The 19,176-nt window shown below is 41.5% G+C and overlaps 1 protein-coding gene across 2 annotated transcripts in view; it reads right to left on the minus strand.

Annotated features, from left to right (window-relative positions):
• LOC127358572 (SLIT-ROBO Rho GTPase-activating protein 1-like) overlaps positions 1 to 18,905 on the minus strand; it is a 32,649-nt gene extending 13,744 nt beyond the window's left edge. For both annotated transcript variants that reach the window (XM_051391732.1, XM_051391731.1), the window contains exons 1-6: positions 18,595 to 18,905; positions 5,724 to 5,919; positions 4,881 to 4,935; positions 4,623 to 4,730; positions 1,668 to 1,730; positions 690 to 887 (exon numbers count right to left, since the gene is read on the minus strand). In XM_051391732.1, the coding sequence (XP_051247692.1) occupies positions 690 to 887; positions 1,668 to 1,730; positions 4,623 to 4,730; positions 4,881 to 4,935; positions 5,724 to 5,919; positions 18,595 to 18,661 (687 nt within the window). In that variant the 5' untranslated portion in view covers positions 18,662 to 18,905. The remainder of the gene's footprint in view (positions 1 to 689; positions 888 to 1,667; positions 1,731 to 4,622; positions 4,731 to 4,880; positions 4,936 to 5,723; positions 5,920 to 18,594) is intronic.
• Positions 18,906 to 19,176: the final 271 nt, after the last annotated feature.

Consider the following 19,176-nt stretch of genomic DNA (forward strand, 5'->3'; position numbering starts at 1 on the left):
ATCAAATGGTAATTGTAGAAAATTATACAAATATGACTAAAAAGTAATAAATAAGTTTAAAAAAAGCTTTTGGGTAAATAACCCAACAGTAATATGAAAAAGAAGATTAAAGCTCCATTCGGACAGAAGTTAAAGGAGCAAGACCTCATAAAAGCTCCTCAAATGGGCTGTTGTAATGTCAGCTATACAAGTGGGGACTGGCATTCTCTAGTTTTAAGCCATATTCTTACTTTTTGGGCAAATTGTCGGCATTAAAAGTAAGCCGAATTAGCTGTTAGCAGCTCCTGTTTGCAGTGTATCCAGGGATGTACAAACAACTATCACCGGATTACTTTGATATTGAAGAAAACGTTAAAATGTGATTTTTCTAAGGCAAGTTCTGAAACGTCTTTTTTCAATGATTTCTAAGTGGATTCATGGACTTTTATTTTGGTGGGAATCACAGATGATGATATCCTCTGGAACTGTAAGTCACTATGAATGATATCAATACATGTGTGTTAAGATTTGACTGAGTTATGGTGCCGAGAAGGAGTTCGATTTCTGCCTCAAATTCACCTCATACAGTCTCTTTGTTAATTTTTACAGATTTTTAGTGTGTGACAGGTGACGCCTGAGAATAAAGGACATTACACTTCTCTAAAACATGTTTTCCTCAAGTTAAAAAATAATTGGGATGCACCCCGTACCTTCTCCCTCATCTTCTCCATCTTGCGGGCGGCGTTGCGCCTCTGGTGGCGCTCTTCTATCCGCAGGCCGAACACGGGCTCCACCCCTCCGCCCGTCCCCGAGACGCCCTTCACGCGTCCCTCCTGGCGCTCCGCCTCCCGCAGCTTCGTCTCCGCGCTGATCGTCTCCACGTGGTACATGTGATACGTCTTCATCACCTAGGTAACGCCGTAAAGAGCACCACACTCAAGGTTATCAAGGCACGCTCTAATCTGATTTCCAGTGTTTCTTTTAAGGCAGACATCAAATAAACCTTCACAGACAAATATCGGCTAATTTACAGAAAATAATGTCGGACAATAAACGACGTACGGCAGCGAGGACTTTTTAAAATATAACTTTTACTTTGATCCTGAGTTTGTTTGTTGATGCTTTAATGACATTTTAGCCTTTGAGTTGATGCTTTTACAGATATCAGAGTATTTTAAAGGTTTTAAGACCTTTTAAAGAGCAAATATAAGGAAGGTTTTTGTTGATTTCTCTCTGCAGGTCCGTATTTATGTGCATTAAGGTATAAAGAGAGTGTGATTTATCTAAAAGTTTCATATATATATAGTCACATCTTAAGTTAGTGTATGGAATAAAGGACCAAAGTGGGCTTTTTCAACATAACTATACACATATATAGTAGATACTTCGTTTTCAGACACACAGACGAGTATATTTAAGTACAGGAAAGGAGAAAGTTGACCGAGGCTTGCTCAACTGTTATTGGACGACTGCGTTGATAACAGCGCATTATGCTGCCCGTTGGGACGATACTGTAATTCTTGGATTCTCTAGTTCAGGGGGACGTTCCAGAGTAAATTTCCAACTGGGAACTCTGATATTCTGACTTCCCAGTTTCCCAAATGGACCCTCTACCTTTCAAATTCGGCTACACAAAGAGCACCAACAAACAATCGTCTCCACTAACGAACGCAGTTGGTTCAACTTACGGTGTAAAGCTCATTCAGGAGCTTCATGAGGTCTTCCTGAAGCTGAAAGATTATCTCCTTGCTCTAAAAGAAAAGAGAGAAGAGGAGAAATAATCATCAGAAAGCATTCAGAAAGTGCTGGAAATGGACATTTAATGGCACATTTACTCAAAACAAAGTACTTAAAGCTCAGTTTTTGGTCTCTCCGTCTGTCCATCAGATAAATAAAAGACCACAAACAAATGAATTCATAAAATAAAACCCGCTCTCAAACTGAGTTTCTGTCTCATGCATTAAACAGCGCCTCCATTTTCTTATTTTTTTCATTTTTTAAGTTATGTGGCAGCGCGGCGCCGCATTAATATTACATTACGCTAAATGACTGTGAAATCCCAGGATGGATGAATCCCGTTCCCATAGCGCCCCTGCTGAGAAAAGATCAGCTGAGAGCCTGTCGCCATGGCCACGGGGGCTGTCAGCGTTGTCATGGCCACCGAGCCTCTCTCTCTTCCTTCCTTCTTCTTCCCGGTGTCCCTCCTCAGATCGAGGGGGAGGCGGGGGGGAGAGGGGGAGAGAGAGGACGGCGTGATGGGATGTGATGGAGGTCTCACCGTTTATAGCTGCTGGCAGCCGCTGCACTTTAGTTAGCATGAATAAAAGACGAGCCGGAAAAGATTAATAATGGAGACGGCGAGCTAAAGTTGGAGGCGGTGAGGACGTGTGTGTGTGTGTGTGTGTGTGTGTGTGTGTGTGTGTGTGTGTGTGTGTGTGAGTGTGTGTGTGTGTGTGTGTGTGTGTGTGTGTGTGTGTGTGTGTTTAATTTTGCTAAACTCTGAGGAAGCCTAACAGACCTCCGGGGAATACTGACTTTACTTTTCATTAGAATCAACTCTTAAAGAAGCAGTTATAACGAGGTCTGTATTATGTATAATGTAGTATGACGACATTAAAGCATATATTAATACATTAATTATAACGATCAGACTACTTTTGATGGTACTTTTTTCTAATAATACTTCCATATGTTTACTTAAAGCAGACGTTTCCCTTTTTCTGTTATTGACTAAAGCAGCCAAAGCTTCAAGTAAGGGCGATATCTCAGCATTACATCCATTTACTGTGAATAAAACTCAATTAAATTGTTATTTTTTTTACACTTTTTACACAATTTTGAAGACCTGATCACAAGCTTGTTGTTATTATTTTATTTTGTGATTTGAAAATCAGGAAATACATGATAGAGACACGAATGTATTAAAAAAGTTCCTATAAAATATTAGGAAAAATGTCAAAATTCACCTTGTTTTACACAGATTGTGTCACTGAGTCAGGGGTTGTCGATAGAAAAGGTCGGGAATTGCTGGATTAAACAGCCAACTCCTCACTAAATTACATATCTTATGGATATATTTCATTATATTTAATGTGGAACAATAACTACAGATATGTAAGTCAGGAAGTTTGTGTAAAACGAGCAATTTAGATGATTTTAAAGCAGATTAAATCCTGTGAATATTGATCAGAGATGAGTTTAATGATGTTTTTGGGAACTTTTTATACAATTGTCTGTCTGTGTTATGTTTTTTTTATTTTTTTAATAATCAAACAGACTTAATAAGCTTCTTTTTTTGACAAATTCAGTGTTTTCTTTCTCTCTTATAGTTGTTCTTTCGCTTTTAGACTTTTTTTAGTACAAGTCAAGACGGTTTTGTTGAGTTTTATTTTGTTACTGTTGAGTTTGAATGAAGTCACGATGACATACGAGATAAAATTAGCATTTTTGTCTATGGGGCAAGTGAAAGGTTTATCTCTACAGGGTTCCTTTTTATAAGTTAGAATAACAATCTGAGCCTGTAAATGGGGAAAAACTAGCACATTATTGGACAATATTCGTCCTTTTTGTGAATATTTCCTCATCTAACTCGGATAATTAAGGATTTATTTCACCCAAACCAGTGTTGGAAAGACAGTTTTGGTGAGTTTCATCTGATCCCTGCAGCATGCTTATGTCCCAACGCTTTGCAATTACATTATTAATGATTTAAGACTTTTTTTAATTACACAATTTCTCCCGTGTGTGCAGCCAGTGTCCATGCTTCACTTCACCATCTATTACTGGTGACTGCGACAGATTTACAGCCAGACACGTGGGGCTTTAACTGGAACGTGTATAGATTTACAGTAAAAACTTTGGTTTTATAGGCAATAAAACGTAACAGAGGTCCCGCGATGTGCCGCGTCAGAGGCTTTTTACATGCTGAAGGTAAGTGCTAGGAGAGGGTGTCAAAAAGAGCCTAAAAACCTGCCCAATCATCATAAAAGTGGGTTTATTTTTGACGTCACCCATCGGTTTCACGTCGTTAAGCTTTAATATAATTTAAAACAGGTGAGTACAGTCGTCATGAACGGAGAAATTAGCTTTAAAGAGGCTTTAAACATGTTTATTTCTGCTGTAAAGTTAAGCTTTTTAATATGAGGCCTTATGGAGATTGACTCACTGCTGGAGCCAGCCTCTAGTGGACGTTTGAGGAACTGCAGGAACTTTAGCCACTTGAGTTATGTAAGAAAAATAAATAATAATAATTCTGTTTCATCAGCATAATTAAAAGGAAAACTGAAAACTACAGAGAATCTACACAAGAAATGATCAACTAAATTCAAAGTATTTTAGATAATGTTACATTAAATGTTGTTGTAGTCCATCTCTTAATACCGTCTGACTTCCTGTCTGTGGCTCCGAAGCCCATCAGTTCCTACTGAACATGTTAATCTTTACAAAACACCTCAAAAATACAATTAAATATAATTTTTGCATTTGTTTTGGGGACTATTTTCAGCGGCGCATGAATCCATATTTGGTGCTCCGGTGAGTATTTGGGTCAGGAGGACGGTGAATGCGACAGTAACAGTGTGGCTTATTGATGTGTTTGTGGAGAACAATGGAGCGGCACAGAGGAAGAAGATAAATGTGCTCACCCTCTTCAGCAGGCGGGCAGAGTCCTCGCTGATGTGCGTGAGGCGGCTGATGACGTTGTTCAGGTAGAGGTCGCTGATGGTGGCGTGATCCTTACTCTCCCTCCTCACCTGGAAGAGAGAGAGAGAGAGAGAGAGAGAGAGAGAGAGAGAGAGAGAGAGAGAGAGAGAGAGAGAGAGAGAGAGGATGTAGGAATATCTCTGATGTTTTTCACATTTCTTCTTATATAAAAAGGGTCTCGAGCAAACGTGGCAACCGACCTGGTTTAACAGCAGGTACCAGCAGTTCACCGGAGAGAGCAGGTTCTGATCCTTTCTGGAGGAGACAGAGAGGAGATTCTTTAAATTAAGAGAGAAAACATCCAGCCAGAGTTTGGTTTGTCCGTTCTGGGCTACTGTAGAAACACGGTGGACTCGCTCTGTAGATAAAAACGTCTCATTCTAAAGTAACAAAAGATTCTTATTTCCAGGTGATTAGACACTAACGGATGTGTAAATGGGCAACTAGAGCTTCAACGATTAGTCACTTAATTAATCGTGATTATTTTCTGGTTTCTTTGGTCCTTTGTGACAGCAAACTGAATATCTTTCTGTTGTTGGGAAACAGCGATCAACATTTTTCACCATTTTCTGACATTTTATGGAACAAACGACTTAATCATTTTAATTAAGTCGTTTGTTAACACATTCACAATATAAACTGTTATTGTTTCCTTAAGCAGGCAAAAAAATATCAATAATGCTGCTTTAAAGGACCAGTGTGTAGGATTTAGTGGCATCTAGTGGTGAAGTTGTAGACTGCAACTAACTGAACACTGCTCGCGTCCTTCTGTAAAAACAGCTCATTTTAAGGTACCGAAAACACTCTGATTCTTATTTTCAGGTGATTATACACTAATGAAAACATACCTATGAACATTATATTACAGTTCTGCCAATAGATCCTCCTGAATGTTTCACACTGGAGCTTTAAGTTTGTATTTGACTCGGGGAGTTGACGCTAGTAAGCTTTGTTTATAAAGGTTAAATGCTCAATCAAAATCTTCCGCTTTTGACCCAACAGAGGACGAATAGAAGCGGATAAATGGCGACTCGTAGGCGTACTTGTATTGCTGATGGTCTTTCGTGCTGCGCGTTTTGGCCATGAACCTCTCGGCGAGCTTCTCCAGGTTTCGGGAATATTCCGTTTCGATCTCGGCCTTCTTCCTGAAGAAGTCCTGCAGGTCCTGAAGCAGCTGCACTCGCATCTCGGTCTGCTGCTCCAGACATCGCTGCTGCTCCACCAACTGGGCCCGCACATCTACACACACACACACACACACACACACACACAGAAACAAACACACACAGATGGATGTCATTGGAAATTAGACATTTAGGCAATTTGTTTATCCGTGGCAGCAAAGTAACTGGAATATATTCGGAGGCAGTGTTCTGACTCCCATTAATCTTTCATTTTACCTCCACAAAAGATGGCAGATCATATATTATTGCTTTTGTAGGAGTTCATTCGTCTTGCTGTTGAAGAACACTACGGGGCATATTGTCAACGCCGGCACTCCAACGGGTTTTTGTATTTTCCCTGATAAGTTTTTAAAGACCAGAGCGTACCAAGCACAGGTTGCATGGTATGAAAAGTCATGAATATTTGGTTGTTTACAGTATTAGTAGTAAATTAGTTCAGTTTTACATCAGGTATGTCAGGATGTAAGAATTTGTGGAATTATATTTTAGAATTGTGTTTTAATACCTTTAAAGATGATTGTGACTGATAATAATAATTGTGTAATATTGTGAAACTGTTGCAGCCCTTAAAACCAAGTTCTTGGTATTTTGGTGGAATTTGGGTCTTAAGTTTGAGAATACACATCTTCTATCATCTATTGTGATTATTTTTTCAGAGATATGATTCACGATTAGTGTGTGAATGATTGTTTTTGCATCACTATTTTTCATTTTCACTAAAAATACTGGACATTTGTTGGATTCTGTACCAGACCAACATGTTTTCTTACACCTGGAGAACTAAGATTTATAGAGCAAGGCACCTCTGCAGCACTACAGTACCTCATTATAACGCTGTTCTCTCACACATTTTACCTTCATCAACAGAAATTACAGCGTCTGTGATTGGGAAGTTCACATATTGCGATACGATACTGGGGTTACGATTCAGTATACTACGATATATAGCAATACTGTGAGCAACACGACATAAATTGTGATTTTTAATCATCATTCAAGTCATCGCACCACAATATGGATAAAATGTGAGTAAAACAAAGCCTACAGTCTCTGTAATATTCAACATTATAGCCTCCAGTTCACATATTCACAATGTCTATATTCTTTAACACCGTTAATTGTCAACCAATCAATATGTCGACTAATTGTGCAGCCTTGTGTCTATGAACCACACTGCCGCCACTTTAGTGATTTTATAGACAAGAACAAACTAAATATTTGGAGAAAAATGGCAGCAATAATAGAATAATGCTTCAAATCTAAATCATTTTAATGAATCACTCTCTAGCATTTGCATCTGGAGCGTCGTGGTAGTACAGCGGCAACCTTTCCTGCGGGCCTCTTCACCGTCCCTGTAGTTTTATATGGTAAAAAAAACTACCAATAAAAATATATTAGTTTTTTTTGTTGTTTTTATTATCGGCCTTTCCTCAACTGCTTTTTTATTTTATAAAAAAAAAAAAATTCCCTTTTCAGTTCATTAAATTCCTGCAGACATCTGAAGGCAGCGGGACACACACACGATGATAAATCTGCAGCCTCTAGTCATTAGGAGAAGTCTGCGTCAGAGCCACCACACACACACACACACACACACACACAAAACTTACATTACACAACATTAACACAAAACTGCTACACAAAACACAAAAACTTCATTTGAATCTTCAACATCTTTTTCCTTTTATCTAAGAAAAAAGAAGTTACTTAGACATATATCCTGGAACCACACCCATATTTATTTTATTACAACAATACTAATAAAATTTTTTAAAATCCTACAGTATAATCAACCAAATTTTCACACACCTTTAACACCAAATCACACACTGTGAATGTCCCAGAATAAATGATATTTAATCAAAAGTAACATCCCTATGAACATTAAAATCTGTCCTGTCTTTTACCATTTTTTCTAGATGCATTTAAAAACAGCTTATTTACCTGCTTAAAGGCATAAAAAGAAAAAATTAAAAAAAAAATAAGAAAAAAAATATAAGACTAAACATGAATGTACCTGTTGATTAGTGTCTCATGGACTCAAAGTTTCAGTCATCTGTTTTTTAAAAAAAAAATTTGGGGGGATTTTCCACAGAAAGAAAACCTTAACTTCCTTTATGGTTCTTTTCAAAACATTTCAAAAAAAAAAAAACAAGTTTAAGTCCGATGTTATCACTGCATAATATTTAGTTACACTAATGCATGTTCTTAATGACAAATTTCTAAAGTTAAATTCAAGCCAACAGGCACGAAACTTCAACGACAAAATCATCAAATTCAATATTCCTCCTCTCATCAACCCTGCCTGTTTCACACATATTGAATAAACAAGCTTAGTGGGGACTTCACACACCATGTCGTGGTACCTTATGGGGACCAATGCTAGACCAAGTCCTAGGTTGTCAGATACTTAACACACAGTTTCTATTCATACACTGATGAGATGTGCTATGGGGACGTGTGAATGTCCCAGAATAGAGTGATATTTAATCAAAAGTAACATCCCTATGAACATTAAAATCTGTCCTGAATATCCTATTACCATATGTTTCTAGATCATTTAAAAAACAGCTTATTTACCTCTTAAAGGGCATAAAAGCAAACGGTGAGTTAGAAATATTCTAGGAGTAAAGTTTAAGTGCTAAACATGAATGTACCTGTGATTAGTGTCTCATGACTCAAAGTTTCAGTCATCTGCGTCTCTAACAAGACAGCATGCTGGGAGCTTTCACAGGAATGACAGCATCAGCTCATTCATGGTCATCTGCAAACATTTCAAAATATGAAAACAAGTTTAAGTCGATGTTATCACTGCATAATATTTAGTTACACTAATGCATGTTCTTAATGACAAATTTCTAAAGTTAAATTCAAGCCAACAGGCACGAAACTTCAACGACAAAATCATCAATTAATATTCCCTCCTCCTCCATCAACCTCTGCCTGTTTTCACACTATTGAATAAACAAGCTTAGTGGGGACATATCACACACATGTCGTGGTTCCTTATGGGGACCAATGCTAGACCAAGTCTCTAGGTTGTCAGATACTTAACACACAGTTTCTATTCATACACTGATGTGATGTGCTATGGGGACGTCGTGAATGTCCCAGAATAGAGTGATATTTTAATCAAAAGTAACATCCCTATGAACATTAAAATCTGTCCTGAATATCCTATTACCATTATGTTTCTAGATGCATTTAAAAAAACAGCTTATTTACCTGCTTAAAGGGCATAAAAAGCAACAAACGGTGAGTTAGAAATATTCTAGGAGTAAAGTTTAAGTGCAAACATGAATGTACCTGTTGATTAGTGTCTCATGGACTCAAAGTTTCAGTCATCTGCGTCTCTAACAAGACAGCATGCTGGGAGCTTTCCACAGGAATGACAGCATCAGCTGCATTCATGGTCATCTGCAAACATTTCAAAATATGAAAAACAAGTTTAAGTCCGATGTTATCACTCATAATATTTAATTACACTAATGCATGTTCTTAATGACAAATTTCTAAAGTTAAATTCAAGCCAACAGGCACGAACAAATCATCAATTCAATATTCCCTCCTCTCTAACCTTGCCTGTTTTACACAAGTAGTTTTATATGGTTAAAGCATGACCACCGATAAATCAGTCCGCATTGATCTGGTGGCTCTTACAGCGTCCGTCTGTCCACAGCTGCTTTATACTGTATGGAGAAAAAAAGTCTCCTCTTCAGTTCATTAAATCCCTGCAGACATCTGAAGGCAGCGGGACACACACACGATGATAAATCTGCAGCCTCTCATTGGAGAAGTGCTGCGTCAGAGACCACACACACACACACACACACACACACACACACACACACACACACACACACACACACACACACACACACACACACACACACACACACACACACACACACACACACACACACACACACACACACTGTGTTTACCTTCATTAAATCACATGCAAATGACTCCAGACCGCTACAGAATAACCGCACGCACCTCTACACACATCAGACTGATGGGATGTAACTCGGTAACTCGGCTGTTCATGAGGGAGACGTCGGATTACAGCGGCGTCGTACAGTTCAAGGAGGCGCCATGTTTGTATTTTCAGATCCATAAACATTGTACAACCTTTGGATCTTTGCTGGACGCAGGTATGTTTAAGAGCTCATAAACGCAGGTTAACTTGGCAAACACTCACAATCGCATTATTTAGGACCAACTAGACCTCAACCCAGATCATAGAGGTGATTATTTACAGACTCTTAGCCGAATGGATGAGCAATAACTGGCCACTGTGTTGGGTTCATTGATCCATTTGGACGGAGGGGAAGACCAGCTAATCGATCAGCCTTATTCATGAAGGTATCACAAACCTTCAGGTACAGGCAAGGTCACAAAATAATAGTCTATAAAACAAATAAAATGAATGTATACGATCTAAAAACCCATCAAATTGCATTTACATTGATTGTCTCAGGACGTTTATGGTGTTCATCATCTTAGCATTTGATACCTAGCACAGAAATACACCAAATTAGCTGAAACTGATGGTTTCATGGGTCAGAAACTGAAGACATTTTTGCTTAATGATGGCAGAAATCAAACTTAATTGTGAGGTAAATTTCCTGGCAATCCATTTAACACTTGTTGAGATATTTCTGTCTGAACCAGGGGTCAGCAACCTATTTATTACAATGCTTATGTCGTCCACGAAATATTATATTCTCTATTTTCCTCTGAGACTTTTCTTTTATTGGATTTGAAAGCTGCAAAACATAAAGAAGAAAAAGCACCAGGTAACATATGATGCACATTTTAGTTGACAAAAATCTGTGTAATGGCTACTTAAGAATCGCTTCAGGCCTCAAACAATATAATTGTTTGTCAGAGCCACAGGGAGCCTTTGGAAAGGTGCTAAAGAGACACATCTGGGAGCCGCAGGTTGTATTAGTTAGTAATTAATTTTAAAAATGGTGATAAATTGCTTGTTTTGTCTTACTAAACCTAAAGAAACCCAGTTCAGAGCCTAATAAATGACTATAAACTGATGAATATGCGATTTAAGTCAATCGACTAATCAATTAGATCAGCTAATTGTTCAGCACCGCCCCCTCTCTCCCTCTCTCTCCCTTTAATCCCTTATAATTACTGATGAAGACTGTCCATCTTTTCCTCAAGAGGGGGGTCACCTTGGAAGACATCCTCTGGCCGCATTAAAAAAAAACCCTCAAATGGCCCCACACACGAGCGCGCACACACACACACACACACACACACACACACAGTCCTACAGTCAGCATGGTAATGCCTGGCTGCACGCTTCACTGGTCGTGCTGTTTCAGAGCTGGATCTATCTGCAGCAGGAGGGAGAGAGCGAGCGGGTACAGAATACACAATAACCCCACCTCTCTCTCTCTCCATCTATCTCACACACACACACACACACACACACAAATCCCTGGGGGACCCTATCCACTCCACTACCTGTTGTCTTGGCAACCACACACTGTGTGAACCATGTGATGAGGAAGGTGAAGACAAGAGCTTCAATCTGCCGCATCGACACACACACACACACACACACACACACACACACACACACACACACTTCATAGATCTCTATAGAGAAATGAATGAAAACTCTATATTACTGTACATGTTTGTTTGTGTGTGTGTGTGTGTGTGTGTGTGTGTGTGTGTGTGTGTGTGTGTGTGTGTGATTGATTCTGGCTGCTGTTAGCTTACTAATTTAAAATGGCTGCCATTTTCATGTTGCCCTCACACACACACTGAGTGGCAACAGTTTCATATAAATGAATGTCTGCTTTGCTGCTCCTCGTGTCCCTGATGGCTGTAACACATTTTACCCCAGACGGAGGTTTTGGGGGGGGCAGGGCTGTGTATGCTCGTCTCTGATTGGCTGTTCGGCCCAAAGGGGACACCTCAAATATGGTTTGAGTCGTTCCCGGTGGCCAACGGTTTAATCACTCCTCTAAATTGGTGTTAAGCCTCTGTTGGGCTGCGAGGAACCATGGCAACACTGGCGATGCTTAATGCTCGGTTATGGTTAAAAGACGAGTTTGTCAATACAGAAGATAGATGCCTGACTTTCGTGTCCCCCCCCCTTAACGTTTAGCTTTTCCTTTGCAGCAGTCAAACATGTAAAGACCAAATATTCTCCAAGGTTATGTATTTGTGATGCGTTTTACTTTGTGGAATAAAACAAATCTGATCCGTTATTTTTTTTGCTTTTCTTGCCGATCCCAGTCATGCTTTCCGTAGGGATTTCAGACGGCACATCAAAAGGGGGAGGCAATGCAAACTTAACTGGCAACAAAATGATGTGAGACTCTTTCCATAACCGTCTATCAGAGGCAGAACTCCTCCAGAGACTCCGGGGCTGAAACACTTCAACAGCTATGAGACGGATCGGCCGTGAACGTTTACAGACATTTCATGATTTCATGAAGAAGGAGAACATGGTAAGCATTGTACCATGCTCAACGTCAGCTTGTTAGCATTGTCATTTTTGTCCACATTCTCTGAATTTTAGTGTCTTAAAATGTGAATATTTGGTCTTCTGTGACTAAATATCTTGTTGTGGACAAAACAAAACATTTGGGGGAGTCGCTTTGGGCTTTGTGATCAACATTTTAACCATTTTTATGGACCAAACAACTCATCAACACACTGAGAACATGGCCGATAATGAAAATGGTGTTTTGCCTAAACACTTTGAAACACTTTCAAGACTGGAAACAGCTAGCCTGGCTCATTTGGGGCTTTGTGATCAACATTTTATGGACCAAACTAATAGATTAATGGAGAAAATGGCCGATATATTAATCAATAATGAAAATAATTGTTAGTTGCAGCCGTAGTTGTGTGCTTAAGTACTTTGTCAGGAAAAGTGTGTCTATAAGTCGGACAAAAGGACTTCTAAGATGTCTTCTTGGGTGCTATTATTTGCATTTTTCACTATTTTATACCAATTTATAAACCAAGAAAATGAATCAAACAATCAGATTAAATGCCTGTTAATGAAAATAAGAGTCTCAGGAGTTTTGTGTCCGTCTGTGTCACATAAAGAACAAAGTGAGGTTTGCTGTTGCAGAAAAGCAAGAGGATTCACCCAGATTCCACTGAGGAGGCGAGATTGTATCAATGAAGCTCCTCCGGCTTGGATCACAGTCAATTGAACGTGAAAGGAGGAAATCCGCCGCACTTTTACCTTTTGATGTCTGTAATGCTTCTTCTTAGAAACCTCCTCGTGTGTCCTCGCAACACCCCCAAAGACAAGACTCAGCCTCTTTGATCAGAGGAGCTACAGTCAGCACGGCACAATGTGTCGGCAACACACACAGACAATCACGCAGACAATGTACCGAGCATAAAGAATCCGTCCGGTGGACTGATTCGATCTGAAAGCTCTACGAAGAACATTTTGTTGCTTTGTCCGGCGGGGGCGGTCGCGTACGGGAGGATTTCAAGCTTAAACTTTAAGTGACAGAAGTCCATTTGGCTGCTTTTTAATCATGTGGAATCAGCGCTGCCTTAAATTCAGTTGCGCCCCCACTGCAGAGTCCTGAAGAAAGTTAAATGAGATTCATTCCAATCACCTCTGTTGCTCCACATTAGTGAGATTATGTGCACACAGCTCTGGTCTAAGGGGTTGCTTTTAAAAGCTGGAAGAAATCCCCCCCAAAAAGATAAAAACAACGAAAGCGCTTAACGAACATGAGTGCGATGTGATCACCACCCAGAGACCACGGGTGTCTAGACTTTCCTCTTTAAAAAGGAGTTCGAGCTCCAGCGGTGAAATGATTTTAACTGCTTTCTCTTCTCATCTAGAAAACTGATCTCATCCCAATTACTGCCGTGGTGTCCAGCAGTGCTTGTCTGGCTGGTTGCCACTTTAAAAAGCCGTCCGATAACCCACGTATCTCCACTGACAAACAGATTTAATCTCAACCTGCCTCCTGGCAGTTGTCGACAACACAATCAAATTTCAATTTTCTTTTAAGTTTATGACTAAAAATGTCACATTTTTAAGACTTTGAGTGCAAGACAGCATCGAGATAAGACCTGCACCTCCTGCAAAGCTGTCATTGTGCATATTCAACAAATACAGGTTATTATAAACTGCTATGGACTGTCAGCAGCAGATGACTCAACCACAGACATCCAGTTTCAGCTCAGATAAAGCCAGAGGAAGGAAGACGTTCATTTAACTGTAACCATAAAGGTCAGAGGCTCTGAATCGGTTTGTTGAATCTGTGAACATATCGCAGCACTGTAGATGCTGAAATCACCCAAAATTAACCCTGAATCAATAAGTGAATAGGAGAAATTTAAGGTCAGTGGTTGGATGTTTGGTGCTAAAAAGAACCAGATTGTCATAATTCCTGATTCATGCAGGACAGTTTCATGTTCATCCAAGCCTTCAAGTGCTTCAGCTGTCTGTCACCTCGAACTGTTTGATGGGAAAACTGAACGGGACCCCGAAATTATTCCAACAGCAGGGACAGGTTTTGCTGAGCTGAGCTGTCGAGCCTCGCAGTTCTTGATGTTTGATGTTACAGAAGACTGAAGAGGAAGGATACTGGGATGCTTAGAGCCTCGGATAACGTTTCACATTTGTTTGTAGTGTTTTTGTAGCTGCTGTCAATGGTTATGTGTGGTGATGCAAAATCACAGTATGGCAACGACATGATGATTTTGGCAATTAAGAGAAACAGAAAAGATGATAGAAAGAGAAACAAATAAGTGACAAAACTAGGATTTGAATGTTTTATGCTGCAGGTCAACATTAAGAAAACATTTTTAATAGTCTTTCAAGCAAAAATACCACATATTCTATCTCAAATGTGAAGATTTGTTGGTTTCCTTTATGTTATAAGACAGGAAACTGAATACTTTTGGGTTTTGGGCTCTTGAAAGGTATTTGTCACTATGTCTGAGCAATAAAGCAATAGCATTATGCACCTGCAGTAGAATTCATCAATGCATTAAACGCCATGAAAGGACATAATGAATACTCCCTACTTTGATAATGTAGCGTAGGCCTGCCATTATAACCACAATAATGAATGCTGACATCATATCGTCACAAAATGTTCAGTATTTGTTTTTTTAAGACGGTGGAAGCGTCTCAGAGCGGCGAGGCTGAAATCTCTTAGTTCACAATCCCGAGATTACAATACCACACAGGAGGAAATTCACGCAGCCTCCACCTCCCTCGCTCGCGTGTTTTCAGTTTAACGAGCGACCTTGTTAACTGGAGAACTTCAGCCGAATGTGTGAATTAACTGGAGACTTTATTCGGCTCAAAGTCGGCAGCTAACAGACCCAAGAGGCAGGAGGAGGGAGATGAATGAAACAGCTCTGCGCGAAAACACAATCATCTGACAGGTGTGTTGTTCAGTCGCATCATCAAGCACACGACCAGAGTTTTGGAGAAAGAGAGCGCCGCGAAGGAACCGTCACGTTTCCCGTCTGTAAGCGTGTTGAGCACTGACGCTGATCAGTGTCGTACCACGGACAGCGAGCTGAGCGAGGTGACATCTGATCAGTGCCGGGGCAACAGGTAGGCCCATAAACCTTATCTTTATTCTACAAGAGAGGCGGGAACAAGTCTCAGGTCTTTGCAGTCAATTCCCAAGTCCTCTACTTTCAATTTTGAGTCCTAAACAAGTCATAATGCACTTTTCAACCAGTAAGTAATATAACATTAGTTCTTCATGGTTCTGTCCTGCAGCTTGATTCGGATGCTGTCGGATTGGTTCAAACAAAGTGGATCTGAGGAATTAAGAGTCGATTCAGGCAAAGAATTGATTTTAAATAACACTTTTTACTCTTTGGGATTGTGAGGAAAGAATTTTCAAGTCAAAAGGGCTCAAGTCCAAGTAAACCCACGAGTCATTGGTGTCTGTAACCTCGTACTGTTTGATGGGAAAACTGAACGGGAACCCAAAATTATTCCAACAGCAGGGACAGGTTTTGTTGAGCCGAGCTGTTGGGCCTCGTAGTTCTTGATATTTGATGTTACAGAAGAGGAATGATATTGGGATGCTTAGAACCTCGGATAAGGTTTCACATTTGTTTGTCTGTAGTGTTTTTGTAGCTGCTGTTGATGGTTATAACGTGTGGTTACGCAAAATCACAGTATGGCAACGACTGTTGAAACAGAAAAGATGATAGAAAGAGAAACAAATAAGTGATAGACAGAAATGATCAATAATAACCTGAAGTATATTGACTCAAATGAAAGACTTTATCGTGACACATTGATCCCCAAGCTCTAGATGTCACTATGGAGTCTGGGAACCTGTGACAGGTTTTTTTTTTTCAGTGTTTTATGTCATTTTAAAGACCGCCCATCAATATGAAAATACTCGTTAGCTGCATCGTCTGTTCTCAGATGGTTTTTGACTTCCCTCTCTGACTTCACTTCCAGCCGATGACTAACTCATTAATTACCCACCATGAGTGATTCATTACGCGGCTCTCATCCATTCAGGCGTCGCCTGTGTTCGCTTTTTATGACGATGACGAGCGTTTATCTGTGTGCATTTATATTTATTGATACACATATATATATGTACGTGTGTGTGTGATGTCAGAGAAACAGGAAGCTCTTCCCCCCCGGGGTGGCCATTACCATGACGACCAGGTCCAAGGACACGGGAAGGGGGGGGGCAGGCAGAGCACTGCTGGATCATCAAGAAACCCTCGCGAAGGCCTCTGATTTGACCCTTCAGAGTGAAGAGTCACTTCATTATCTCCCATCCACCCTTTTCCTCTCTCTGGTTTTGGTCTTGCAGGTGTGCAGATGTGAGGTCACTAATCACCTGCATGCACACGCAGGCAAAATCGAAGAGCTGCAGCCGCCGCCACCTCATGCAGGAAACACTCCATCTCTGCCTCGTGTCTGTCTCCCTCTCTCTCTCCCTCTCCTCTCTCCTGCAGAGCTCTTTCTTTCATTAGCATTTTCTCATTAAGACGATCCTCATCTCATTCAGACGGAGGAAGGTTGTCACACTCCTCGGCGGCGAGGTGGCGCTCCAAATACCAGGAGCACGCTCGGTGAACCAAAGCATTATCGAGCACACACAAATATGAACCGTCAGCACTGTGCATAATCTCTCTCTCTCTCTCTGCCTGCTACCTTTACGGCGAGGCTCACCTCACCTCAGCGAGCAGAGACCCCACCTCCCCGTGAGAGAGTGAGAGGGAGCGAGCGAGCGGCGGCAGGCAGGCCACCTCCTGTGTATACATTACACACCACCTCCCTGCATCGACCAATCAGGAGCCGGAGCAAGGAGGCAGACTTGGAAAGCACATAGTTACAACGCAGATCTATATGCTCGGCTCTCGGCAGGAGGCGCAGGAGAAGGGGCCGGCCGGCGGAAGAAGCGAGGAGGAGGAGGACGAAGAAGAGGGGGGTTTTATCTGAGCGGTCATTTCAATGCAGGGCATCCCCGGGTGTGTTTTGGCAGCACGCCAGACCAAAAGGCCACACACACACACACACACACACACACAGAAACAAGAAAGACACTTTAAAAATGTAATCACTCAAACTCACGTGTGCAGAAGGAAAAGGTATGACACACTAACGAAGAGGAAGATCATTTCTGAATGAAAAGAATTTTAAATTGGAGAAAAAACTCCCTCCTCGAGTACTCGCCGTGGATCTTTAGGCGGTTTGTGTGTTTTATTCTTTTATTTTAGACGCTGAAGGAGTGATGGCTGATGGGTGATGGTGTGGGCGTTAGGTGACAAGTGAATGCTGGAAGTGTGAAGAGCCATGTGGAGAGGGAAGAGCTTGTATGGGAGAGGAGAGGAGAGGAGGGGAGAGGAAAAAGATGAATAAATCTCGCCAGAAAGGTGGAACAAGAGAGGTTGCGCCCCGGCTCTGACTCTAATGGTGTCTGCAGGTGTCGCACCACCAGAGGTCGGACATTTTGAACTCCACGGCAGGTAAAGAAGGCGTACGTAAAAACCTCGCCTGTTGTAGTTGTTCGCTAAAAAGGTCATTCGTCCGTCGCCGCCCCAACCGTAGCAGGGGATGATGGTAACCATGGCGCCACGGGGTGGTGGTGGTGATGGTGGGGGGCTGGAGGAGGAGGGTTGTCCCACGGTCATGGCAACCACTATATCAGGAGTGAGTTTGTCAGCACCTTAAACATGTTTAGCTTCATGAGGTAATCTATGGAGACCACACACACACACACACACACACACACACACACACACACACACACACACTGCTGCAGTCACAGCCTCAGAGGAATACCAATAGAAAGACACCCAGACGAGGACACACTCGCCTCAGGTCTGAGTGTAAAAAAACCACACACACAAATATAAGATCAAGGTGCTCTGCAGAATAAATACACCCCCCCTCCCTCCCCTCCACACACACACACACACACCCCATCCTCCTCACCCCTTCTTCCTCCCCCCCTCAGGCGCCATGCAGCACTCAGGATGAACCCAGAAATCCTGACGTCTCATGGTGAGGTGTCAGCTCCCATACACACCCTTGCACAAAATTTCAGTGCATGAGTGCAAGGCAGACAGGTGTGTGTGTGTGTGTGTGTGTGTGTGTGTGTGTGTGTGTGTGTGTGTGTGTGTGTGAGCGTGCATAGGTGAGAGAAGGTGGGTGTGACTGCGAGGAACTGGAGCTTTTCCGGAGGTGTTAATGTTTAAATAATCTTACCTTTGACTTGGCTCTCGTACTCTGCGAGGATTTCTTTGTCCTTCTTGCTTTTGTTTGAGTTTGACATGTCGCCACAGTGGAGGTGACTGACGAGCAGGTGAGGAAGAGGAGGAGGAAGAAAAATTAACAAAAAAATTAAAAAATATATAGAAAAATAAATTCCCCGGTTTTTTTGTTTTTATTTCCCTCCGCGCGCACCGCCCGAGGCTTCACCCGCAAACATTGCTCGTTAGATCCATCCAGTGCCGCAACAACACAGCCAGTAGTGGCCCCGCACCTCCACGCTGAGGAGCAGGAGGAGGAGGAGGAGGAGGAGGAAGAGGAGGAGGAAGAGGAGGAGGGTGAAAGCGCGTGAAAAATCACTGAGAATTTACCCACTCGTGACCGCCGCCGCGAGGACCCGCAAGAGACATCCTGTTTATAGAAAATAAATTTAAATTTAAATAAAAAAAAAAAAAACAAATGCAACAAAATCTGATTTCCTCTCGCGTGCAAACGTGCAATCACACCCGCGCGCATGCACGCACATGCACCGGTCTGCAGGGCGGAGCGGGCACACGCCCACTAGGTAGAAACACACAC

This window comes from Dicentrarchus labrax, unplaced genomic scaffold, assembly GCF_905237075.1.
Source record: "Dicentrarchus labrax unplaced genomic scaffold, dlabrax2021, whole genome shotgun sequence".
Lineage (NCBI taxonomy): Eukaryota > Metazoa > Chordata > Actinopteri > Moronidae > Dicentrarchus > Dicentrarchus labrax.